Here is a 27,211-nt window from a genome sequence, read left to right as displayed (position 1 = left end):
TCATCAATGTTTCTCTCTCTCTAAAATCAATAAAAACATTTTTAAAAAAAGAATAGCTTCTGTGGCTTTAGTCACCTCAACAAAATTCTCAAAGAATGCATGTCTAGTGAGTTGTGAGTGACCCTAAATGGTTTTCCTAAGTGGCCAAGGACTAAGGACACAAGCATATTAACACCACCCCTCTAGACCTGCTAGACATATCACACTTTTTAACTGCATTTATCATTCTAAGACATTTTTGACATCTGTTTCCTTCCCTAACTATTAGCTACTAGAGAGCAGACACACACTGCACTTTACCATATATAGTAGGCACTCAATAAGTGTGCACTGAATTTCTATTTAACAGAACCTAGCTGGAAATGGGTTCACTTGCATATTACTTTAATATATAAGGAAGAAAAGATGATTGCACACATAAACACACAGAAATGGAAAATTTTTAATATAAGAGAATAGTAACAAATTCTAAAAATGTTCAATTTACTTTTTTTAAAGATTTTTTTATTGATTATTTTTTTTTTAGAGAGAGAGAAAGGGGGGGGAGAGAAACATTGATGTGAGAGTGAAACATCGATCGGCTGCCTCCTGCACACCCTCTACCAGTGATCGAACGCAACCAGGGCACGTGCCCTGACCGGGAATTGAACCAGCAAAGTTTCAGGGCATGGGATGATAACCAACCAACTGAGCCACACCGGCCAGGATAAGCGATTTAATTTTTCTTTTAAATTGATTTCAGAGAGAGGAAAGAAGAGGGAGAGAGAGATAGAAAAATCAATGATGAGACAGTCATTAATCGGCTGCCTCCTGTACGCCCCCTGCTGAAGCCCGCAACCTGGGCATGTTTCCTGACTAGGAATCAAACCAGGATCTCCTGAATCATAGGTTGATGCTCAACCACTGAGCCACATTAGCCAGGCATGGTTTACTTTCAAAGTATGCCTGAATTCAGGCAATACTGAAAAAAAATCCTGAGTACAACTTTATGAATGAAAAGAGATAGATGGCATAAAAATTAGTATTGTAGCAGATACAAAATAATTCCGGTAAGAGCTGGAAGATGAATATGCCATACATGGAAAAATAAACATGGCCCTAGATGATTTGGCCCATTGGTTAGAGCACTGGCTCTCGGACTGAAGAGTCCCAGGTTTGATTCCGGCCAATCTTTGGCCCCAGTTGGGGCTCATGCAGGAGGCAACCAATCAGTGTGTCTCTCTCTCACATCGGTGCCTGTCTGTCTCTCTCCCGCTTCTTCTCCCTCTGAAAAGCAATGGAAAAAAATATCCTCAGGTGAGGATTAAAAAAAAAGAAAACTGAATATGGACTCTATATACTCTCAAAAGATTGGTATAGCAAATAACAAGACTTGTGGAGCACTGAATGACATTAAGGAAACAGCTCATTGCTAAAGGCAGTGAAGAGAATGAACGGGAAGGTAGTTAAGGTAAGGGGTAGAGGCTAGCTCATCTTTTAACAGTAGAATCAGTTACCAATAATTGTCAAGAGTAGGGAATATTCTATTTAAATAAAAGCTGATTAGATTAAATGTATTCAGTTTTTCCAATAAAATGAATTATTATTTGATACATCCTAATGAGTCTCACAGCTCAGAGAACAATACTGGTTCACAGTTTTATTTTTATTTTTTTAAAATATATTTTTATTGATTTCAGAGAGAGGAAAGGAGGGAGGGAGGGAGAAAAAGAAAGAAACGTCAATGATGAGAGAGTCATCACTGATCGGCTGCCTCCATCACGCCCCCAACTGGGGATCGAGCCCGCAACCTGGGCATGTGCCCTGACTGGGAATACGAACCGCTCTCTCCTGGATCCTAGGCAGATACTCAACCGCTGAGCCATGCCTGGCCGGGCTGGTTCACAGTTTTAAAATATTCTTGTGCTTGCTTCAGCAACATATATACTAAAATTGACACGACACAGAGAACATCAGCATGGCCCTGGCACAAAGATTACATTCAAATTCGTGAAATGTTCCATTAAAAAAATAAACAAAACTAAATTAAAATAATATGGATTCTCTGCTTTTAAGCAGTAATTAATTTTGTTACATTTTCAAATTAAATTTGATAGTTACCAGCAAATTCAAACATGATTTGCCTATTTTACTTACCACGGTTGCAGATTCTACTTGTGGCTATTTTAGACAAAAAGTGAAAAGCAGTAACAAGTATTAAAATAGTTTTTTATATAGTCTCCCTCTATTCAATCACATAGATATATGATCATTCCAACAAAACAAGCATATGTGCTTTGAATTAGCTATTAATATGTGCAGTCTTCTTAAACAAAAAGTCCTGAATAAACTTTCAACTTGGTCTATGTAAAACATTTGTAATATTCCTGTTCCTGTTTATTAACAGCCTGGAAAGACCAGATTTCTGGCTATTCAATCTCCAAATAATTTATCCAATAGAAGAAATTAGTTCAGAGGAATTACAGATTCTCTTTAAAGCTCTTATAAAATGAGATTATCACCTCAAAAGACTACTTAATACAGGGGCCATTAGGTTACTTTCTGAGTTCACTTTCTTTAAAATGAATTGAAGATAGATTACAACAAAAGATGAACTAGTTTTAAACTTTTACAATAAAATTACATGAACACATAATAATCACATGAACTAAATAATTAGAAGTTATAATCCTTATTCACAATGACCTAATTTTTTAATATATCTTAAATATTAATATGTCTAATATTTAATATTAATTATTTTAATATATCTTAAAGTATACCTCTCTTGAATTGATTTTTTTGGAGAAAACAGCAGCTACTAAAGTTAAGTCCTCGCTTAACTTAAGCCATTGGTTCTGTGACTAAGTAAAATGAAATCTAAAGAAACCAATTTTAACATAGGCTAACTGATATAAACAAGACATTGCATCAACTTTATAAGGAAACAACAAAAGGATGTTATTCGAGGACCTGCTATATTTGGAATGCTTAGTATGTATGCGTCAGGCAGCAACTTCTCTTATTATAGAGTACAGTATTTAATTCAAACCTCAAAACTACACTATGAGGTACTCAATTTTTATGCTCATGTCACTTTTGAGCAACCAGAATCACAGATGTTAAATAACTTGCCCAAATTACCCAAAGTTAAAGACACAGAGCTAGGATTCAAACAGCCTATGATCATTCGAAGCCAGGGTTTCTCAACAACAAAACTACTGATATCTTAGGTGACATAATTATTTGTTGTGGGGAGTTGTGCTGCACATTGCAGGATGTTGAGCAGCATCCCTAACCTCTTACCCCCTAGGTGCCAGTAACACCCCCACCACCAGCTACAACCACCAAAAATGTCTCCAGACACTGCCACATAATCCTTGGGGAGCAAAATCCTCCTTCCCTCTTATTGAGAACTGTTCTAAAATGAGAAGAATTTTCACAGTACTGTAAAATTAAATAAATATTAAACAATTCAAATAATGAACAACAGGAAAAATACACCATTCATAATAAATCAACACCTGATCTTCCTAGAACAGTTGAAGAATGTGATATAGTCTAGATAACTCAAATATAACACCTTAATATTTCCTAGTCACTTCTTTCACTAGTTCTTTTGTCTTCTCCAGTATATGGTTTTAAAAAGGAATGTTTCTTTTCTTTACATTTGAGTTGAAAGCTTCCTTGATAGGAGTACATCTCCAATACTGAAGAACCTTATTCTTTATGATGCCTCTCATCTGTTGTCAAGAGGCCACTGTTTGATTAATAGAAGCTATGGTTCAGAAATAAAAATTTTGTTTTTCAGGTAAATACTCAGAAGAGGAATTGCTAGATCATATAATCTTGTACACCTGAAAATTATATAATTTTATTAACCAATGTTACCCTAATAAATTTAATTCAAATTGTTTTCTGTAACCTTTGCACTAAAGTCCCATTATTCGCTCTCCACATATTCTTTTCCAAAATCATGACCTTCGAAAGCAAAGGATTAAAATGTCACCTATGCCCTTCAGTTCCTTCTATTTACTATTTAATACTTAAAAGTTATTAGTAAAAAATGCATTTTCCAAGGACTATGGTACCGAAAAGAGGTTTACCAAGTGAACTACTCAGTAACTCAAAAAAGGAATTGACTTGGAAACAACTCCTATTGCAAATACTTTTTATTTTTTAAATATGTTTTACTGATTTCAAAGAGAGGAAGGAAGAGGGAAAGAGAGATAGAAATATCAATGATGAGAGTCACTGATTGGCTACCTCCTGCACGTCCCCTTCTGGGGATTGAGCCCACAACCTGGGCATGTGCCCTGACTGGGAATGGAACTGCAATCTTCTGGATCATAGGTTGATGCTCAACCGCTGAGCCATGCCAGCTGGGCCCCACTAACAGTTTTAAAAAACATTTAAAGAAATATATCCATCCAGTTTTTAATTTGCATTGAATATATTTATTCAAAACAAAATATAGGCTTACTATGGGAAAACATTAAATTTATTAGCAAAGACTTTCACAATCAATTTCCCCCCTTCTTAGAGAACATTACTTGGAGTACATTTTCAACTATTCAAATAAAACAAAAAGAACAACAATATTCATAATTAAAATATAATACTTATCAACAAAGTTAGGTAAGCTTAGTCTTTCTCTTCTCTTGAAACATTTTAATTTGTATGGCCACACAACAATCCCAGTAACAGGAAGTCAATTAATATCTCGAATCCTGTTAGTAATAATCAAGTGTGATGAAATTTTTAGGACAAAAAGAGATTAAGAGGGCCAAGAAAGGGCAGCAAGACAATGTTTAATTTCATTCTACCTGCTTGCATAATATTTGTCTCAATTAGCTCAATTAGTAGATTAAGCCTTAACAACTACAAATTCCCCTACTGTCATTGACTATCATACATCAAAAATAGCACATAGGAATCTACTATCATTTAAAGCTAAAATATGATCCTATTAAGATTTCTTCTCAATTTCAGAATAAAGCTAAGCACCACCATTCTGAATTCCTCCGAAATGCACCACCCTTTCCCTCAAAACTGATTTGATTATATTTGTGTTCTAGACCATCAGGGTTTATTCATAAAAATTCTCCATATTTAGCTTTCCTAATCATCCACTAGTCTTCAGACATCAGAAAAATAAATTTCCTGGTTAAGCAATAATGTTCCAACTGAGAATTTAAATTAAGAGTGAGGCTGAACAGATATGGAAACAAAATTGGCAGGTAATGACCACAGGAGACAGACAGTAAGCAGAGAAGAGAGCAGATTTCATCCTTAAATGCTATCTGCTCCATTCCCAGTTCACCTACTTCCTAGACAGGGCTAAAATATACCACTGTCCCCTCTCCTTGATGCTTTATTATTGAGGGAGTGTCTCAATTTGTTTTGCAATGCTTACTAGCGTTTGGTTCTTAGTAATAAGATATTTTCTAAAGGACTGCAGAGTTTTTGCACGTGTGACACGTCCATGTGTCAGTTCTCAAAGCAATGACAGAATTTAGAAGTTTTTCCAATAAAGCCTGCCTTGTCAAAACATGCAGGCAATTCTATTCTCTGAAAATCCTCATAAAAACACTACAAAAAGATCAACTGAACATTTTACTACTGCACAGGAACACATTCTTATTTTATTTTCTAGTATTCAAATAACATCTTCCACATGCCAGGTATTGCATTAGACACTTACTTTATAGCCTTTATCTCATTTAATTTTCACAATATTCAAAGAAATACGGGAGATTCCAAGATGGTAGCCAACTGAGTGGAAGCTACATTGACACTCTCCTGGGACCGAACTGGAATTACAACTAAAATATAGAAAAACCATCCTGAATAATCAACTGAAGACTAGCTGGAGAGCACCCTCTTAACCAAGGAGGAAAAGTGGAGACCGTACAGAGACTGGTAGGAAGTGCAAAGGGGGGAGAGGGCTGGCTGGGCTCCCACAGGCAGCAGCTGAAGGTCTGGAGGGGTATCTCAGCTGTAGGGGTTCCCACTGAGGACTCTAGGGCCTATACCCCAAGCTGGGCTTCCTGGCCCAGAGCACCAGAACTAGAAAGGAGCCCACATAACATCTGGCTATGAAAAGCAGGAGGGTTTGTCTGCCAGGGAAATACTGCCAGAAATGCAGGCACCCTCTTAAAGGGCCAATACACAAAATTTTGTGTGCAGCCACTCATCGTGGGCTCTGGAGGAGGGAGCGCGGAGTGGACAGGAGCTGTGTGAGGAGAATTCAGGATTGTGGGCTCTGAAGATAGAGCTCAGAGGGCATCCATCTGGATTCCTGTGCTGAGTCATTCCCCCATACAGCAGAAGATATCTTTCTAGGGCAGACCTTTGCCAGCCATGCACCATTTGCCTGGGGGAAAAGCAACTGCCCCACCCACTGGAAAATCTCTTGCCCCTACCCTATGGAGTTTATGCCTTGCTGTGGTCTACAGCTTGAGTCTCATTAAGAGACTAAGATTACCTTGCAGGCAGAGGCAGACCTCAGGGAGCTTTGAGTTTTTGCCTGATCTGCTTCTGGACCCGGATCTTGGAAAAGCAGACTTTACCCTGCATCTTGGTCCTGTCCAACACACCCAGAACCAACAAAGGTAAAAAGACAGCCTAGTAGAGGGAAAAACAAGCTGTGGGTTGTTGATAACTCCAAAAAGGGTACTCAAGGCCAGTCAAAAACAGCAGCTGACATTGACCTGCACCAGAGACCCTCTAAAAAGACTGAGACTCCAAGCAGATCTACCTAATATATATAAACAAACCCAAATAGGCAGCCAAAATGGGGAAATAAAAAAACAAGCCCCAAATGAAAGAACAAAAGAAGTCTCCAGAAGAAGAGCTAAATGAAATGGAGATAAGCAGTACCGTCATATATAGAGTTCAGAAAACTGATTGTAAAGATGCTCAACAGCCTGAGAAAAGATATGGAAACTATGAAGGATGACATAGCAAAAATAAAGAATACACTGGAAGGAATAAACAGCAGATCAGAGGAAGCTGATGATCAGATCAGCGAATTAGGAGACAGGGTAGAAAAAAAAAAATCACTCACTCAGAAATCCAAAGAGAAGAAACAATCAAAACATAGGAGGAGAGCCTAAGGCAGCTGTGGGCAACATGAAACGTTAACAATATTAGCCGTACAGGAGTGACAGAAGAGGTCGAAAGTAAGCAAGGGTTAGAGAACCTGTTTGATGAAATAATGGCAGAAAACTTCCCTAACCTGGTGAAGGCAAAAATCACACAAGGTCAGGAGGTACAGAGAGTCCCAAGCAAGAAGCACCCAAAGAGGCCCACGCTCAGACACATCATTAAAATGCCAAAAATTCAAGACAAAGAGAGAATCTTAAAGAGAGCAAGAGAAAAGCAATCTGTTACCTACAAAGTACCTGCCACATGGCTGTCAGCTGACTTCTCATCAGAAACTCAAAAGTACAGAAGGGAATGGCATGAAGTATTCAAAGTAATGAAAAACAAGCATCTGAAACCAAGAATACTCCACCCAGCAAGGCTATCACTCAAAATAGATGGTGAAATAAGGGGCTTCCCACACAAAACAAAGCTAAAGAGTTTATCACCACCAAACCAGCACTGAAAGAAATGTTAAAGGGACTAACATTGTAATAAGAAGTAGAAATAGAGAAAGAGAAACAGGCATAAAGAATTAAATGGCAAAAAGTAACAACCTCTCAATAATAACCTTAAATGTAAATGGATTAAATGCCCCAATCAAAAGACAGGGTAGCTGAGTGGATAAGAAAACATGACCCAAATATATGATGTTTACAGGAAACACACCTCAAAACCAAAGACTCACACAGGAAAAGAGTGAAGGGATGGAAACAATTTTTTTCCAGGCAAATGGAAATGGAAAAAAAAGCTGCAGTAATAATAGTCATATAAGGACAAAACAGACTTCAAAATGAAGAGGATAACAAGAGACAAGAAAGGCCACTACATAATACTAAAGGGACTGATCCAACAAAGGATACAACCCTGATAAACATATGTACACCCAATATAGGAGCACATAAATTTATTTTTAAAATTCTGTAGGACTTTACAGGAGAGATCGACAGCAATACAGTCATACTAGGGGATTTTAACACCCCACTGACTTCACTGGATAGGTCTTCCAGACAAAAAATCAACAAGGAAACAGTGGCCCTAAATGATACACTAGATCAGATGGATTTAATTGACATTTCTAGAACATTTCACCCCAAAGCTGCAGATTATACATTCTTCTCAAGTGCACATGGGACATTCTCAAAGATAAACCACATGTTAGGACACAAAACAAGTCTCTACAAATTCAAGAAGACTGAAATCATATTAAGCATCTTCTCGGATCACAGTAGCATGAAATTAGAAATCGACTACAATAAAAACACTAAAAAACATTCAAACACATGGAGGCTAAATAGCATGTTATTAAACAATGAATGGGTTACCAATGAGATCAAGGGAGAAATCAAAAACTTCCTGGAAACAAATGAACACACAACAACCCAAAAGCTATGGGACACAGTGCAAGTTCTGAGATGGAAGTTCATAGCACTATAGGCCTACCTGAAAAAATAAGAAAAAACTTCTAATAAACTCCTTAACCCTACAACTTAAAGACCTAGAAAGAACATGAAAAGCCCAACATAGAATGAAGGACATAATAAAGATTAGAGTGGAAATAAATGACCTAGAGACTAAAAAAACAGTACAAAAGATCAATGAAACCAAGAGCTAGTTCTTTAAAATGATAAACAAGATTGATGAACCTTTAGCCAGGCTCATCAAGAAACAAAGAGAGAGGAACCAAATAAAATCAGAAACGAAAGAGGTGAAGTAACAACCTACCCTACAGAAATACAAAGGATTGTAAGAAAATACTATGAACAACTATATGCCTCCAAGCTGGAGGACCTGGATGAAATGGACAAATTCCTAGAAAAATACAGCCTTCCAAAACTCAATCAGTCAGAAAACCTGAATAGGGTGATATCTGCTGATAAAGTTGAAGCAGTAATCAAAGGGCTCCGAGTGTACAAAAGCCCTGGCCTGGACAGCTTCACAAGGGAGTTTTTCCAAACATTCAAAGAAGAACCAACACCTACCTTCCTCAAACTATTCCAAAAAATCCAAGAGGAAGGAACACTTCCAAGCTCTATGAACAAGGCCAGCATTAGCCTAATTCCAAAATCAGATAAAGACACTACAAAGAACAAGAATTACAGGCCAATATCCCTGATGAACATAGATGCTAAAATCCTCAACAAAATACAAGCAAATCAGATCCAGCAATATATTAAAAAGATCATATACCATGACCAAGTGGGATTTATTCCAGGAATGCAAGGCTGGTACAATATTCGCAAATCAATAAATGTGATACATCACATAAACAAATTGAAAGACAAAAACCATATGATCATATAAAGACACAGAAAAAACACTTGACAAAATCAAACATCCATTTTTGATAAAAACTCTCAGCAAAGTGGGAATAGAAGGATCATACCTCAACATAATAAAGGCCATATATGACAAACCTATGGCAAACATACTCAATGGGCAAAAACTAAAACCATTTCCCCTAAGAACAGGAACAAGACAAGGGTGTCCACTTTCACCACTCTTATTCAACATAGTACTGGAAGTCCTAGTGACAGTGATCAGACAAGAATAGAAAAGGCATCCCAACTGGAAAGGATAAAGTAAACTGTCATTATTTGCAGATGACATGATATTATACATAGAAAGTCCTAAAGACTCCACCAAAAAAATACTAGACTTAATAAATGAATTTGGGAAGGTAGTAGGATACAAAATTAACACCCAGAAATTAATAGCGTTTTACACACCAATAATAAACTCTCAGAATGAGAAAATTTTTAAAAATGCCATTTACCATTGCAACAAAAAAATTAAGATACTTAGGAATAAACTTAACCAAGGAGGTAAAAGACCTATATTTGGAAAACTACAGGACGTTGCAAAATGAGATAGGGGAAGATATAAACAAGTGGAAGAACATACTGTGTTCATGAACTGGAAAAATTAACATCATTAAAATGTCCATACTACCCAAAGCAATCTATAAATTCAAAGCAATGAAAATTCCTTTTAAAATACCAACATCATATTTCACAGATCTAGAACGCACACTTCAAAAATTTATACGAAATCAAAAAAGACTCCAAACAGCCACAGCAATCTTGAGAAAGAAGAACAAAGTTGGAGGGAATCACAATATCAGATATCAAAATATACTACGAAGCCACTGTAATCAAAACAGCCTGGTACTGGCACAAGAACAGACATATAGATCAGTGGAACAGAAAAGAGAAACCAGAAATCAACCCAAGCCACTATGCTTAATTAATATTTGACAAAGGAGTCAAGAACATACTATGGAGTAAAGACAGTCTCTTCAGTAAATGGTGCTGGGAAAATTGGACAGGTACATGCAAAAAAAAAAAAAAAGAAAAGAAACTAGACCATCAACTTAACACCATACACAAAAATTAACTCAAAATGGATAAAAGACATGTAAGACATGAATCCATAAAAATCCTAGAAGAAAACTTGGGCAGCAAAATCTCAGACAACCCTCAGAGCAACATCTTTGCTAGGGCAAGAGAAACAAAGGAGAAAATAAACAAACAGGGCTGCATCAAAATAAAAAGCTTGTTCTGCACAGCAAAAGAAACCATCAACAAAACAGAAAGAGACTCCTCTGTATCAGAGAATATATTTGCCAATGACACATCTGATAAAGGGTTCATATCCAAAATATATAAGGACATCATACAACTTAACAAAAGGAAGACAAACAATCCATTTACAAAATGAGCAAAGGACCTAAATAGACAATTCTCCAAAGAGGACATACTGATGGCCAAGAGACATATGAAACAATGCTCAAAGTCACTAATCATCAGAAAGATGCAAATTAGAACTCCAATGAGGTATCACCTCACACCTGTCAGAATGGCTACCATCAACAAATCAGCAAACGACAAGTGCTGGCAAGGATTGTGGAGAAAAGAGGACGCTAGTACACTGCAGGTAGGAATGTAGACTGGTGCAACCACTATGGAAAAGTGTGGAGTTTCCTCAAAAAACTAAAAATTGAGCTGCCATTTGACCCAGTGATCCCACTTCTAGGAATATACCCTAAGAAACCTAAAACACTAATCAGAAAAAACTTACGCACTCGTATGTTCATAGCAGCATAATTTACAATAGCTTAGATCTGGAAACAGCCCAAGTGTCCATCAGTAGATAAGTGGATTAAAAACCTGTTGTACATTTACACCATGGAATACTATGCAGTTGTCAAAAAGGAGGATCTCTTACCGTTTGGAACATCATGGATGGATAGAGAGAGTATTATGCTAATCGAAATAAGCCTGTCAGAGAAAGACAAGTATCACATGATCTCACTCATATGTGGAATCTAATGAACAAAATAAACTGATGAACAAAATAGATATAGAACAGACTGTGGGATATCAGAGGGAAGGCAGGGGTGGGGGAGTGGGTGGGGAGAGATTAATCAAAGAACTTATATGCATATATGTATAACCTATGGACACATACAATGGTATGGGGAAGATCTGGGGCAGATGTGGGGTAAAGAGGATCAATGAAGGAAAAATGGAGACATCTATAATACTTTCAACAATAAAAATAAATTTAAAAAAAAAAAAATAGGCATTTTCCCATTCTACTTATAAGGAAACTGAGACTCAGGGTAACTTGCTAAAGATCAGTTGGGTTGCATGAACATACATGCTCTTTAAAGTTTTTTAAATTTTTTGGAAAACAGAAATGGCAGGTGGTTAACTATTTGGTATCCTACCATTACTATGACCACTTTTATTATGCTTCAGTATGCTTTCTGCATTCAACTCTTCTCCATATTTCATGTTATTTCTCTATTACAGATTCCCAGAAGTAGAACAAGAAATATGGACAATTTTATCAAAGACAATGTTTTTTCATTTTTATCATGTTGCCTCCCTAAAACAACACGAGATGCAAGGACAAGCAACTTGCCTTCTACCACAGCAGGGAAATTCACGATAAAAATAAAACAAGTCACTGAAAAACAAACCTTCATGCCTAGCAGAGAGCATAAGCTCTGGAGTTAGACCAGGGGTGGAATCCCAGCTCAGTCTCTAGAGCTGTCCTTCTCTGAACAAGCTCCAAACCTTTCTCTTGCTCAGCATCAGTTCTCTCATCTTTCAAAAGGGGTTAATTCTTACTCTATAGGGTTATTGTGAGGATTACAGACAGTGCATGTAAATCATAGTAGTCAACATTCCAGTGAAAACACTGCTACAGGTGTAAATAATCAGATAAGTAGGGTAGTATTAGATTTAACGACAGACAACCATGAGAAATTTGAGTGATTTTTAATAATAACCATTTAGGGGAGGTTCTTTCTTTGTTTTTCTTTTCTTTTCTTTTCTTTTCTTTTCTTTTCTTTCTTTTTCTCTCTCTCTCTCTCTCTCTCTCTCTCTCTCTCTCTTTCTGTCTCTGTGTCTCTCTCTCTCTCTGTCTTTCTTAATCCTCACCTGAGGATATTTTTTCCACTGATTTTTAGAGACAGTGGAAGGGAGGGAGGGAAGGAGGGGAAAAGAGGAACATCGATGTGAGATGCACACATCAATTGGTTGCCTCTCGAACTCATCAGGGGTCGAGGGGGATCGAACCTGCAACCCAGGTACCCCTTTGGTGAGAGGCCTGAAGCTCTAAGCACTGAGAAACACTGGCCAGGGTGAGAGGGGTCTTTTAAAAAAGAATACTTAGGCATAGTCTCCCTCTTGGGAGCATGCCCACACCTTTCTTCCCTCTCAGGTGTGTATCTCCTAAACTCTAAGGGTCCCCAAGAGACTTGCAACCAGGGGAACAATGGGCAGCAGCAGCAGCTCGTCCCAGGCTAACCCCCTGAACCTGTCTCCAAAGCTCCTTTTTTTCTGACTTTCCAGTGAGCCAAAACAGCCCCACCTTGGCTCATTTCTTCATATAACATTTCTAGAGAGCCAAAGAAGCCCCACCTAGTCTCTCTCCTGTAGCTTCTTCTATCCTAAGCTCTTCCTTGTTTCACTGTCCCCAGCTTTAATAAATATACTCTCGCCCTGGTCAGTGTGGTCCAGTTGGTTGAGCATTGTCCCATGCACTGAGAGGTCACTGGTCCGATTCCCAGTCAGGACATATTGCCCCCATTTGGGGCTCAATTCCCAATAAGGAGAGTGTAGGAGGTTGCCGATCAATGTTTCTCTCTCTCTCTCCCTTCCTCTTTCTCTAAAACCGATAAAAACAAATAGAAAATAAATAAATGTACTCTCAAAATCAAAAAATCAAAATAAAAGAATACTTAGATTATAAGATCATACATTACCCTCTATTAAAAGCCAAATCTACTCTGGTAGACAGACCTGGGATTTCTTTAAAATAAATTGTTCAAAAATGGACAAAAAAAACCTAAGTGTTCTGCAACAGAGTATCTATATTTTTAAACTGTCTCAAAGTAGTATCACTGTAATCTTAAACATCCTCAATTAGAGGGTAAAGGGGTTAAAAACTAAAACACCTTTACCAATCTATATTAATCCCTTGTTTACTGATAAGAAAATCCAGTTTTAGGCTGTGAAAACTAACAAACCTGCAAGTGAAAAAGCAGATTTATGACTCTACATGCATACAGTTAATGAATTAATTAATTGGATGTTTACTGAGGAACTTTTTGACAGACACTGCTGGATGCTAGGGAAAGAAAAAAAAAATTTTAAAGTGTCTGTATGCAAAATGCTCAGTCTAATGGGAAAGACTACTATATAAACAATAACAATACAATGTGCTGAATTTCAGACCTCAGTTCACCTGGGAGAACCAGGAAAAGCTTAGTTAAGGAAGAATATGTTTGAGTTAAGACTTGAAGAGTAAAAAAACCTCAGGTGAATGAGGAGGTGGGGTGAGAGAGAAGGGAGATACTCCAGCAGAATTCCAGCAAGTATAGACAAAAGAGAGTGCAGAAGATCAAGGAAGGCAGGTAATTCAATATGACTAGTACAAGGAGGAGCTGGGACTGAGACAAGACTGGAAGAAGCAGACCAGGGACAGGCTACAAAAGCTCTTTTATACTTTGCAACATATGTGAAAAGGTTTTCAGATTTTCATTTTCATCTCTGGCAACACTATGAAGGATGGGTTCAAGGACAGCCAGTCAAGATTTGTGAGAGTGATAAGGGTGTGAACAGTGGGCATGATGGAAAGGGAGTTAGCATCTGATTCCTTTTTTAAAAAATTTTTGAGACAAAATTCACATAACATAAAATCCACCATGTTAACCATTTTAAAGTATATAATTCATTGCTTATTCCTTTTAAAAATAATTTATCTCCTGCTAGGCCCTTTTGCTTCTAGTTCAGTGAGCGATTAAATGAATAAATATAAATTAACTAGGAGAAATACTAGTTTTTTATTTTTATTTTTTAAAAACTAGCTCTTAAAATCTTCACTTCTTTATTAAAAAAGAGTAAGTGGTCATTATAGAAATTCAGATAATACCGGTACATAAGGTAAAAAGCTAAAGTGTTTCTCTAATGAACAATCCCAACTACCCCCAAATAACCACTGTTAAGACTGGTGTGTATTCTTACAAAAGTTTCGTTATACATATACATACATTTATATATAGCTTCTTTTTTTGGCATAAAAGGCATATAATATATAAAAGTACCTATTGTTCTACATCTTGTTTCACACGTAAAAATTGCTTGGAATCCTCCTTAAAAAGCACATCAATTTCTAGTACCATGAGCCTGCTCACTTCACCATACCTTTAAAAATTGTATATTTTTTTATTTTACTTTTTGCCAAGCCAATAAGTAATCCATTTTAAATTGCTAGCTTGTTTTTCTATTTTTTCCTTACAGAATAGTTCAAATATTCAGAAACAGAAAAGATGGGATCTTTTAAAATATAGCTCAAGTTGACAAGCATCTGAGATGTTTAAATAGTATTGTAAAAGTACATGTGCAGGTATTGTGTACTAGAGAAAGCAAAGAAATGTACAGGAAATAAAATAAGACTGATCTAGGGTTTTAGGCCTTGTTCTGCAACAATTAACTGCGTAAGGTTAGGACTCGGTGTTCCTCATCTATAAAAAATAAAACTAGAGAGCATAAATGATTGCTAGGAAAACTCTAAGAGCATAGGGCTCTAAGTTTCTAGTGTTTCAACACAGTGTTAAAACTCCTGTTTGGATTGCTTAATTGTGAGCAAAGAATACTGTTATCTCCTCCACTTGCTAAAGTCAGTAAATTCCACAAGGAGGAATCTCAGTTTTGTTCGCTTATGAATACCAAGCTCCTAGAATAGTGCCTGGCACGCTTGATATTTGGTAAACGACTGAAAATGGAATGTAATAAACCTGACATAGTTTCGCTCTTCGGTTTATGTCTTACATTTCTTAAATGAAAATGCTACAAACTGCTCTTTAGCGTGTATAACGGAGTTACATCTACTGACAGCAGAAGGCTCAGATATTCTACCCGCTGGACCCAAAGTCGAACATCCCCCAGCACCCCATGGGGCCCATACTCAAATAAGTATCGAAACTCGTAGCTACGTAGATGCACAGGCCCAGAGAAGCAAGGCTGTCACATACCCAAGCCCGCTCTCAGACTCTACATCCCCAGAAGACAAAGAGTTAGTTTCTTCTCGCGCAAACCCCACAACTCCAAAAACGGCGGAACTGGAGCCACCAACGACACAGAACAGGCGGGAAAAGGGGGTCGGGAAGGAGAAAACAGACCCTCTCAAGCCCCGCTCATTGGGAAAAGCTCATGTTGCAGGAAACAGCGTCCTCACCTCCTTCTTTCTCTGGGCAGAGGCTGAGGGAACCCCATAAACGAGCAGCAGCGCCACTGCAATGGTTGCAGAGCCACACCAAAGCCACCAACGCGCTGCCATGTTCGCTCCTCTCGCTCGTAGAAGCGAAACTTTCCTCCGGCTGAGTCTGCGGGTAGGGCGTGAGAACAAGCAAACCAGCCCCTTGGCGCTCTTCATTGGTCCAGCTCAGCCCCACCGGAAGACCTTTCACATTACGTCATGGCGCTCTACTGTGAGACGCCCGCTAAAAGACGGTTCACTTCTAATTGGTTCCCGTTAGCCAATAGAAAAAGGATAATCTGGAAGATTTTCATTGGTCCGCTAAGGATGATGGCTCGCCCCTTTCATTTACGTAAAGATGTCGCGCTTCGCGCGCTTCAAACGCGCGCGTGCGCAGTTGTGAAGCTTTCCGGCTTCCCGGAGTCCAAGATGGCTCAAGGTTGACAAAGTAGAATCTTTTCCGCGGAGACTTATTCGGAAGTCTGAAGTCCACTTGTATCGTGTAATATTCTAGAAAAATTTGACCTAGCCATGTGATTGATAGGATCTTTCTTAGTCCCTCATTCTACCACCAAGTTGTTTCAAATCAAAATACTAATTTAAAAAAGCAAAAGTATACTTAATATCACTGGGGAAGATTTTTTAAAGTAAACGAACAAGAGCTTGTTGAGTACCTTCCGTGTCCCAGGAACTGTGCTGTGTGCGCTGAATAGAGCGAACATCAAAGTTATTTTTTAAAAGTTTTTGTTTATTCACGGCATTTTTAAAGTTAAAATTCTTATTATTTGAAGCATCAATAAGGACTTAAATTTTAGGTTATACAGAGTAAATGCCTTTTTTAATTTGTTGTTTTGTTTGGGGGATGGGTGCAAAACTAAGGTTGTAAGGAAGCACTTCTGTCTTTTTAAAGTTATTTGCGTCATAGCTTTCATTAAACATTCAATTCCTCTATCTAAAAAATAATAAAACCCTATATAGCTGAAGAAGTTTCCATTTATTTGGCCCAGATCGGTTTATCATAGTGGGTTGTAAAACTGGGATGATTTTAATAGGGAAATAATAATATATTCAAGAGGAAAAACACCAACAAAATAAAAATCAATTGCCTATAATTTAGATTTATTTTGGTAATGTGGAACATCATATGACTACTCTTTTAGGCTCTGCTGGGAAACTCAGGCACACAGAGGAAAATAATTTCATTATGTGGGAGAGTCAAGAAGATGGGTATGGAAAAGAAAATAGTTTGTTCTGAAGTGAAGAGATGTGATCAAGAGACGTTAAAAAATTAAAAATGTTTACAAACACTCATTAGAAAAATACAAAATAAAAATACAATGAGACATGCAGTATGATTTCATTTATATGGCGGTCTGGAAAAGGCAAACTCATAGCGACAGAGAACAGATCAGTGGCTATCAGGGGCTGGCAGTTGGGAGAAGAGTTGACTACAAAGGGGTCACATATATTAGTGGTGATGGAACGGTTCTGTCCTTAATTATTGGGGTGGTTACACACTCACAGGCCTGTACACCAACAAAGAGTGAATTTTACTGCATGTAAATTTGACATAAGAATTAAGGTAAAAATTTAAAGTATACAGAGACATTTATTATCTCACTTGGCAAAAATTCAGTAGAAGCTTTTATCAAGGCTGTGGGGAAATAGCACCCTCATACATTGCTGGTGAGAATGCAAAGTGCTACAACATCTATGGAAGGTAATTTGGCAATATCTAAAAAATTACAAATGCATTTACCTTTTGATCCAGAAATTACACTTCTAGGGATCTACTCCAGTAATAAGAGAATATATGTGCACAGTTGTTTATTTCAGCACTATTTGTAAACAAAATATTCTCAAAACTACCTAAATGTCTGCATATAGGAGGCTAATTGAGCATACCTTGGTACATAAACACCATGGAATATTTCAAAGCTGTAAAAAAAATGAGGAAGAGTTATGTACTATGGATTTTCAAGATCTATTGTTAAGTGAAAAACCCAAAGTGCAAAGGAATATACATATTACACTACATTTGTTTCAAATACAAGAGGAAAAAAGAAAATATATACATATCTGCCCAATTATGAAAAAGGAAACAAAGAAAGGTTAAACCAGAAACTAATGATTTTGGTTACCTATAGGAGGTGGAGGAAATGAAGTAGAACAGTTATGAGAGGGACTGATATGTCTCTAAAGTACTCCAGTTTGTATAGTTTTGACTTTTGGAATAATGTTAATATTTTTTAAATAATAAAAATATAAAACCAAATAATTTGGTTTTGTAAGATTAAAAAAGTTCTGGAAATGGATAGTGGTGGTGTTTGCAACAATGTGAATATACTTAATGCCAGTGAATTATACAATTAAAAATAGTTAAAATGGTAAATTTAATGTTATGTATATTTTAGTACAATTTAAAGAATAAGTTATAGCCCTGGCTCAGTTGGTTGAACATCATCTGGTTCACCAAAGGATTGCCGGTTCGATTCTGGTCTGGGCACAGGTCCAGGTTTGGGTGCGTAGGGGGCGGGGGCGGGGGCGCGGGGGGTTGTCAATTGATAGATGTTTCTCTCACATCCATGTTTCTCTCTCCCTTCCTCTCTCTCTAAAAATCAACAAAAACATATTCATAAATAAGTAAATTTAAAATTGTACAAATCAAATCAATAAGAATGGGAAAATAACTTAAATACAAACAGGAAAAAGGGACCCTGCTGGCATGGCTCAGTGGTTGAACATCAACCTACGATCTAGGAAATTACGGTTGGATTTCCGGTCAGGGCACATGCCCTGATTGCAAGCTAGATCCCCAGTGGGAGGCCTGCAGGAGGCAGCGGGTCAATGACTCTCTTATCATTGATGTTTCTACCTCTCTCTCTCCCCCTCCCTTCCTCTCTCTGAAATTAATAAAGACGTATTAAAAAAAAGAAAAAAGAAAAAAGGGGAGCCTGACTATTTCAAGTGAGAAACAACCACATTAAAGAAAAAAAACCTAATTTGAATAATGTCTGAGCACACTACTTTAATAATACACCATTACTCTAAAGAAAAAAATAATAATAACTACAAGCAAATCTTGAACTCTACTGAGTAGGTTTGTTTTCTAGTGATATGAGTGTAGCTATTCTGACAATATATTGTGTGTAATATAATATGTAAAAACATTGATGTTGCTGAAAACCAGGATTCTCACTGTGGGAGAAGGGAGCTAAAATATGAGATGAGGGAAAGTGGAGAAGAACTTTTGGGAGTTTAACTGGAATTGGAGGTATTAGTATAGACTTATCATTCATAAGATATATTCCTAGCTCTATTCACTGAAAGGACTAGAAATCAATGACTTCGATATCAATGAGTACACCTAGTGCCAAATCTGGGTTGCTAAATGCCATCCCTAAAAGAAACTAAGGATCCTTAGAGACATGGCTGATTCCAGCGCTGAGGGAGGGGAAGTAGATGATAAGTCTTGAACATCTTGCGCCAGAAAATAAAAACATGTTCAAAAAATTATGGAGACATCAAAAAGGACACATAAGCCAGCTGGAAGGGAATCCTACTGACCACATTTGATATTATTGTTCATTAAAATAAATCAGAGTGGATTATAACCTATTTGATTAATGAATCCATACTGATAATGAACAAATTAATAGGGAAGAAGATAAAATTCCTCCTTACAATAGAACATCCACCATTAAATATGGAAAGTAATAGAAAATAACCATTTTTGCAATTTTCAAACTAATAATTGATGTAGGCAAAAATCATCAATGGATACAAAAACTAGTGGGTGAAACTTAGATGAGGAACAGGATATTTACATACTCTATATTTTCCACGTTGTTTTTTTTAAAGAATAGTTTATTGATTTTTAGACAGAAAGAGAGGAAGAGAGAGAGAGAGAGAAACATCAATGTTAGAGTGCAACATCAATCGGCTGCCTCCTGCACATTTCCTGCTGGGGATTGAAATCAAAACCCGGGCGTGTTCCCTGACTGGGAATCGAACCAGTGACCTCCTGGTGCATAGGACGCTGCCCAACCAACTGAGGCACACCAGCCAGGGCGTTCATGTTATTTTTTAATTACAAGGGAAAAATAGTAACTTTATAGTGTTTCTAACTTGGAGGCCACTCCTTCAACCAAATGATTAAAGTTGGCATTACCAATCTAATATTACATGCTTCCTGATAAGATGCCCTAAGAAGACGCGTCCGTTATGTAGTATTCCTGCCAGAAGTGCATAAACTGAATCTAGTTATGAGGAAATATCAAGATACACAATTTGAGGGAACTTTTACAAAATAACTGTCTGTACTCTTTAAAAATATGACAGAGCACAGACCTGTGTGGCATCAGAAGTTCAGCTACCAGTTCTTCCACTTAGAATTGCCTAATCTTGATCTTTCAGAAGTCATTTAAGGATTCTTGACCACACTTACTTCATATGTAAAACTGCAAGAATAAAACTTACCTGTAGTGAGAGAAAAAAATAATGCCATGAAAGACAAAGAAAGGCTGAGGAACTGTTTAATTTAATCACTGGGGTGTACACCTGAAACTAATATTGTATGTCAACTGTAATGGAAAGAAAATTATTTAATTAAATAAAAACCAAAAATAAAGAAGGCTTAAAAAAAAAGAAAAAGTAAAAGGAGACTAAAGACACATGACAACTAAATTTAATACAAGGACCTGGATTGAATTCTAGATGGAAACATTGGAACTAGTGAAATTGGAATATAAGCTGTATTGTACCATTATGAAAATTTCTGAATTTGATAACTGTGCTGTGGTTATGTGAGAGAATATCTTTTTTATTAATATGTTGTTTTTTATTGATTTCAGGGAGACGAAGGGAGAGGGAGAGAGATAGAAACATCAATGATGAGAGAGAATCATTGATCAGCTGCCACCTACAGGCTCCCTCCTGGGGACTGAGCCCACAACCTGGGCATGTTCCTGACCGGAAATCAAACTGTGACCTCCTGGTTCATGAGTCGATGCTCAACCACACCAGCTGGGCAAGATAATATCTTATTCTTACGAAATGAACCTTGATGTATTAATGGGTAAAAGTACACCACGCATGCAAGCTATTCTCAAATGGTTCAGAAAACTTATTCATAAGATATATTCCTAGCTCTCTCACACACACACACACACACACACACACACACACACACACACACACACACACACACACACACACAATGTGTATATTTATCCAGGGTGTCCCCAAAAATGTATATATACTTTGAATAATTATTAATTCCAATGGGTTAGATGTGAAAAGAAAGAAACGTCAATTGAACTATCAGCTGTTAAAGTGTGTATACATTTCTGGGGGACACCCTGTATATATATATATGTATATATGTAATAAAAATACTGAGAGAACACATGTGGCAAAATATTAACAAGTTTTGTATATTGGTAATGGGTATACAGGAGTTCTCCTCCATCAGTATTTTACTATGAAAATATGCAAACATAAAGAAAAACTGGCCCTGGCCAGTGTGGTTCAGTGGTTAGAGCCTCTGCCAGCGCACCCAGGGGTTTTGCGTTAGATTCCTGGCCCCCTGGTCCCGGCTTGTGCCAAAGGCACCCAATCAACGTATCTCTCTCACATCGATGTCCTCCCTCCTCTCAGGGGCACCCAGATTTGAACCGTCTCTCTCTCCCTTGCTCTCTCTCTTGCTCCCCCTCCTTCCACTCTCTAAAAAGCAATGGGAAAATATCCTCCGATAAGTATTTACAAAAAAGAAAGAAAAAGTGAAAGAATTTTACTCTGAATACCCATCAAGTTTCTACAATCAACAAATTGTTAAACTTGCTTCATCATATATTTATCCACATATTACGAATTCTTTTTATTATTCTTGCAACGTTTCTCTAAATTTGAAATTGTTTCAAAAGTAAAAGTTAAACGACTTAGTATGTAGTAATAGGAGACAAAAAATCAAAGAAATGAAGGAAGTTTGGGGGAAACAAAAAGAACTAGTGTGGAGCGAGATACAAGCTCAAGCCTCTAAAACACTACGAATCTCGAAGCTGGTGCTTTTGATGACAGTCTAACATCAGTGTCACAGCGCTCCTTTCTAGGGCCCTAAACCTGGCTTCAAGGTTGGGGGAGGGGTGTCTCTCATTTTTCAGCGCTTACCAACGTACGTCACTCCTAAAGCGTGAAACTACAGTTCCCAAAAGGCCTTTATATTTCCTTGTTTTGAAGAGGTTACAGTTTCTATAGGTTTTCACAGGTCTCGCGAGATTTCATTAAATATCGTTAAAAGTGCCCTGCGAAAAGCCATTTTGTTTTTCAGGGTTCTTCGCAAGGGTATTTGACACGAAGTTCCAACAGCCAGCAGCGGCAGTTGTTGCAGTTCTGTATTCAGCTTTACGATGTTTCCGTTGGCCAAAAACGCGCTAAGCCGTCTCCCAGGTGAGCAAAAAATGTGATCAAATATCTCCAAGTGCCTTTTATCCGTTTGTCCTCGTGGTTGCTCCTGCCCTTTGCCTCCACCTGCATCCCGACCTTCCAGTTCTAAATGCTTAGTCTCCTACCTGACTGACTGGGAAGATGTCCTTAGCATTAGTTTAATCACCCAGTGTTTCTGTTACGGTTCACAGCTCTCTTTGTTACCGGAGTCATAATCTAGCCTTGCTTTTTAATTATTAAGTAGTAACTTTTGATTTCAGGGACGAACACGCCTGGTGGACACCTCTTGTTCCTCAAGTAATTTCGTTAATTTTAGCTTTGGGGGTACATTTACCCCCCCAAATAGAAGAATCTCCTCCCCGATTCCTGTAACCATAATGGAGGAAGCTGTAAATATAGCTCATCATCTGGTTTCATCGCAGGGAGACAACCTAAATGGTAGCCCCGCAGTTTCTGTTATTTGTGGATTATTTCCTATGTAAAAGTTAGGAGGTTACAGGGAAAATTTGAGACCAGCATTACGTATTTAGAACGCACTAGTCATTTCCATGATTGATTGTATTGAAGGTGACCTTGAGTAAAGTGAGTAGTTTTTTGTTTTGTTTTTCAATGAAAGTGACCTTAAGTAATTATTTAGCTTTTTTAGCTACCTTTTTTTTTTTTTTAAATATATCTTTATTGGTTACAGAGAGAGGAAAGGAGAGGGAGAGAGAGAGAGATAGAAACATCAATGATGAGAGAGTCACTGATCAGCTGCCTCCTGCACGCCCCTGACTGGGGATGGAGCCCGCAACCGGGGCATGTGCCCTGGCTGGGAATCGAACCCAGATCGCCTGGATCCTAGGTCGAGGCTCAACCGCTGAGCCACGCCCGGCCAGGCTTAGCTACCTTTTTATTTTCAGTTTACAGAGCCGTTGGAAGTGCTTCCTTAACACTCCAGCAGCTTGGACAATAACCAAAAAGTAGTTGCCAGACTTGTTTTCATAACTCAAAATGCTCATCTATTATCTCTTTCAAATTGGGCAAAAAGCTGAACCCTATTTTCCTCCTTCGTAAAATAGGAGGTTAGTAAATAGAACCTACCTCATAAAGTTCTTGACAATTATATGAGATTACTAATAAGCAGTAATTAATCCATTTCTTGTCACAGAGGAGAAGTCTAAAGAAATCCCCTTGGGTGATCTGAGTGTTGAGGTCATGAGGTGTTGCAGAATTGTTTGATAATCTTAATTTCTTTGCTCTTTTTGGGCAGGTAGGGCCTTGTACCTCAGGAAAGGGGCTTGTCTTTTTTTTATTTTATTGTTTTTTCAATGTGGAACTCACAAACTCACTTTTGAGCTGCTCTAGAGCAGAATATATTGTTAAATATTTGTAAATTTGCTCATCCAAGTCTGATTAAAGGTGGAAAAAAAAGTTAAGGCAGTTAAGAGAAGAAACCATTAATCGGCAAGTAACCTGAATTAACATATTGTGTTACACAGAAGCAATTATGTTCTTAAGCGCTAGTGAATGGTCGAGATTGCTGTTTCTTTAATATGCTTTCCATTAGTACATAAGTACCTTTTGAGGATCTAAAACGGGTGGGGAATGTCCGGCTGGAGGACCGTATATACGGCCTGTGAAATCATTTGGTCTGGCTCTACCAAGGCAACCGCCTGTGGGGCTCGAGATTCAATAAATCTAGGAGCTTTTTTCATAGCTAATTTTTAAGTTGATAATTTTGTATGGCCCTCGAATGATGTTATAAATATCCAAATGGCCCTTGGCAGAAGAAAGGTTCCCCACCCCTGGTCTAAAACAACAAGAACCTGCCACTTAAATTGGAGAGGAATTTTAAAACAGCTGGGAATATGCATTTTCCAGTCTTGGCTCTTTCCCAAGCCTCCTAAGTGCCTCCAGAGGCAGTTTAAAACTCTATTAAAATAATAGTAGCAGCAAAGTTTTAATGTGGTAATTCTGCTCAAAAACCTTTACCTCAACCAAAACAGTTGCCCTCCATAATCCTTTTAGTTTTACCCCCTATTGCTTGTCTGTACACCTCGTCCTTTAACCAAATGTAATTCGTTTTCTAGTACACTGGGCTTTTCTGTCTCTGCCTTTTTTTCAGATTCCCCTTTTCCACATCTACATAATCAAATCCTACCTGCTATTCAAAGTGCTTAGCTAACATTCTACTAACTTGTTTTATAGTGATTTGTGTCTACAAGCCTAATATCTTTCTCTAAACTGGAACTTACCTGAGGTGTGTCTGTGTCTTACACATTTTCATATACCCCATTTCCTTTAGCATGGTAATGTATACATTACTAATTATTTTAAAAATCAAGATTAGTTTTTGGAGGGCTTTTTATGCAATTTTAAGGTCATGAACATTTAGTGTGCTTTAATTTGAAGTGTTTTTAGTTTATTTACCCTTTTGTGTTGTAAGTTGTTGAGCACTGCTGAATAGGCTTTAGTGAAAATTTAAGGCATAAATGTTCAAATTAATGAATAGGAACCAAGTTCCAGCTGTGATACAAATACCAATTTGTCAAGAATGTTGTCAACATCACCTGTTCTTTGTTTTTCCCCCCAACGTTTTTCATTGAGCAATTAATTTTTTACTATAATTTTATTGCTGACACTATTACACATATCCCCAAGTTCCCCTCCCCGCCCACCTCCACCCAGCCCCCACCTCCCCTCACTCCCCCCAATGTTTTATTATGAAAACTTTCAGACATATAGAAAAGTTGGAACAGTTGTATAATGAACATCCACATACCCACAACATAGATTCTATAATTAACATTTTGCTGTATTTGTTTTGTCACATATCCATCCGTCAATTCATCTTTATTTTTTATGCCTTTCAAAGTATGGTAATTTTAGCTACAGTAAGTTTTAACATTTTATTGAACTGCATACTATAGAGTTAACTTCCTTGGCTTTCCTGTTTGCCAATATTGATTACATACATTTCCCTTTTCCTGATAATTCATAGATATGCTTCTGTATGTATTTTTTCTTCTAGTTCGAAGCATTCAGCAAATAATGCCAAGGCAGATCCACCAGAAACGGACACCTGATTTCCATGACAAATATGGTAATGCTGTATTAGCTAGTGGAGCCACTTTCTGTGTTGCTACATGGACATATGTAAGTACTATTGATTGATAATTTCTGGCTTAGATGTTTTTCATTCCCATTTAGCTCATGTATTCAAAATATTTTCACATAGTAGTATACATTTCTAGTTAGGAAGGACTTTAGAGATTTTCTAATGTAATCACCCTTCCAGTGCAGGAATTTTTCAATATTTAGCATTTATCCACCATCTGTTCTTAACATTTCCAGTAACACGTTGCTTATTGGATCACAAGGCAGCCCTTTCTGTGTTGTATAGTTGTTTTAAAAGGATCATATGTTGAGTTAAAATCTGCCTCCTTCATATTCTGCCTATCATTCCATTGCAACACAGGGATTCTGATCTCATTTACATGTATCAACCATTGGATGTTAGAAAAATTGCTATCATGTGTCCTGGATCTTCTGTTTCAGATTAAACATCCTTAGTTCTATCAATCATTTTTTTGTTATATAGTTTCCCGGATTTTCACCCTTTTGGGTCACCTTCCTTCACCTAATTAGTTTTTCTTCTAAAATTCTGCCCTCAGAACTGAGTATAACATTTCTGATGGATGAGATATAAAGTGACTTGCTTTCAATATTTTAGTTTTCTTTACATCTTACACTTAACAGTCTACTTATTAGTCACTGAACTTGCTGGTTAAAAGTAGGAGTCCTGAAGTTATAATAAATACATAAGTTGATCGTATTATTTTTATTTTTTTAAGTATATTTTTATTGAATTTTTAGAGAGAGAGAAAGGGAGAGGGAAAGAGAGAGAGCAACATCGATGAGATCGGCTGCCTCCTACACACCCCCTACTGGGAATCGAGCCCACAACTTGGGCAGTGTTCCCTGACCTTGAATGGAACCAGTAACTTCTTGGTGCATAGGACAATGCTCAACCACCTGAGCCACACCAGCTGGCTATATAAGTTGTGGTTGAGTGAAGCAACATTTTGAAGAGGTAGTATAAAATGTGAAATATAAACTTGAGTTAATTAAATAAAATTAAAAATTCACTTCCTTGGTCATACTAGCCACATTTTAATAACCTGTGTGGGTAGTGGTTACTGTATTGGCCAATGCTGATACAGAACATTTGCTTCATATCAGGAAGTTCTATTGAACAACATTGCTCTAGAGAATTAGTACAGCGACTTGATTTGCTTATGTGGAGGGCAGTATATCCCAATGAATTTGTTTGTTTTTCACCTATAGAGCAGAATATCTTTGTCACTTTTAAGAAATAGTCTGTAAGGGAGAGTGGGCTCTGGTTTATGCATGTATAACTGACAGCATTTTAATTCTTACAGACAGCAACACAAATTGGAATAGAATGGAACCTGTCCCCTGTTGGCAGAGTCACCCCAAAGGAATGGAGAGATTAGTAATCATCCCAGCTGGTGTAATAATGAATTATTTCAAAACCAACTTATAATTGATGCCAAGTGAAAGCACTGTGTGTACCCATTAAAATATGGCATGATTGGAGAAATAAAGTACATTTGAAACCTTCATTGTAGGTTTGTTTGTTTCTTCTGTGAATGAAAGCATTTATTTAACCTTTGTGTTGTTAAAATGAAAATACTATACAACTTCTTAAATAGCTTTTCTATATGAGGTAGTGTGAAAGGAAAATTTGGCTATCACCTGGAAATTGACTTTATAGTAGGCTGAAATTATAGTTCATGAATAAGTGATCACAGAATTATTTTAGGTCATCTTTGAGTTAAAAATTTGATGTCCAAAAAAAATAAAT

The 27,211-nt window shown here is 37.4% G+C and overlaps 2 protein-coding genes and 1 non-coding gene across 3 annotated transcripts in view; 2 read left to right on the top strand and 1 right to left on the bottom strand.

The window, feature by feature from the left end:
• Positions 1 to 16,075, bottom strand: part of MAGT1 (magnesium transporter 1) — a 55,314-nt gene extending 39,239 nt beyond the window's left edge. The window contains exon 1 of the mRNA XM_016207261.2: positions 15,877 to 16,075. Within this exon, the coding sequence (XP_016062747.1) occupies positions 15,877 to 16,074 (198 nt within the window). The 5' untranslated portion in view covers position 16,075. The remainder of the gene's footprint in view (positions 1 to 15,876) is intronic.
• Positions 1,903 to 2,009, top strand: LOC148090479 (U6 spliceosomal RNA). Its single transcript, XR_015713826.1, has one exon. It is a non-coding gene; the product is annotated as a U6 spliceosomal RNA (small nuclear RNA).
• A 6,143-nt stretch (positions 16,076 to 22,218) lies between the features above and the next one.
• On the top strand, positions 22,219 to 26,969 carry COX7B (cytochrome c oxidase subunit 7B). Its single transcript, XM_016207247.1, has 3 exons — positions 22,219 to 22,344; positions 25,355 to 25,479; positions 26,766 to 26,969. Exons 1-3 carry the CDS (start codon positions 22,305 to 22,307, stop codon positions 26,838 to 26,840), a joined length of 240 nt encoding a protein of 79 aa, XP_016062733.1. The 5' UTR covers positions 22,219 to 22,304; the 3' UTR covers positions 26,841 to 26,969.
• Positions 26,970 to 27,211: the final 242 nt, after the last annotated feature.

This window comes from Miniopterus natalensis, chromosome X, assembly GCF_054644295.1.
Source record: "Miniopterus natalensis isolate mMinNat1 chromosome X, mMinNat1.hap1, whole genome shotgun sequence".
Taxonomy (NCBI): domain Eukaryota; kingdom Metazoa; phylum Chordata; class Mammalia; order Chiroptera; family Miniopteridae; genus Miniopterus; species Miniopterus natalensis.
This window is presented reverse-complemented; position numbering and strand designations above follow the sequence as displayed.

Coding starts and splice junctions, on each gene's coding strand:
- COX7B (XM_016207247.1), top strand. CDS start 22,305: ATGTTTCCGTTGGCCAAAAACGCGCTAAGCCGTCTCCCAG. Junction 22,345..25,354: donor CGCGCTAAGCCGTCTCCCAG/GTGAGCAAAAAA, acceptor TTTTTCTTCTAG/TTCGAAGCATTCAGCAAATA. Junction 25,480..26,765: donor GTGTTGCTACATGGACATAT/GTAAGTACTATT, acceptor TAATTCTTACAG/ACAGCAACACAAATTGGAAT.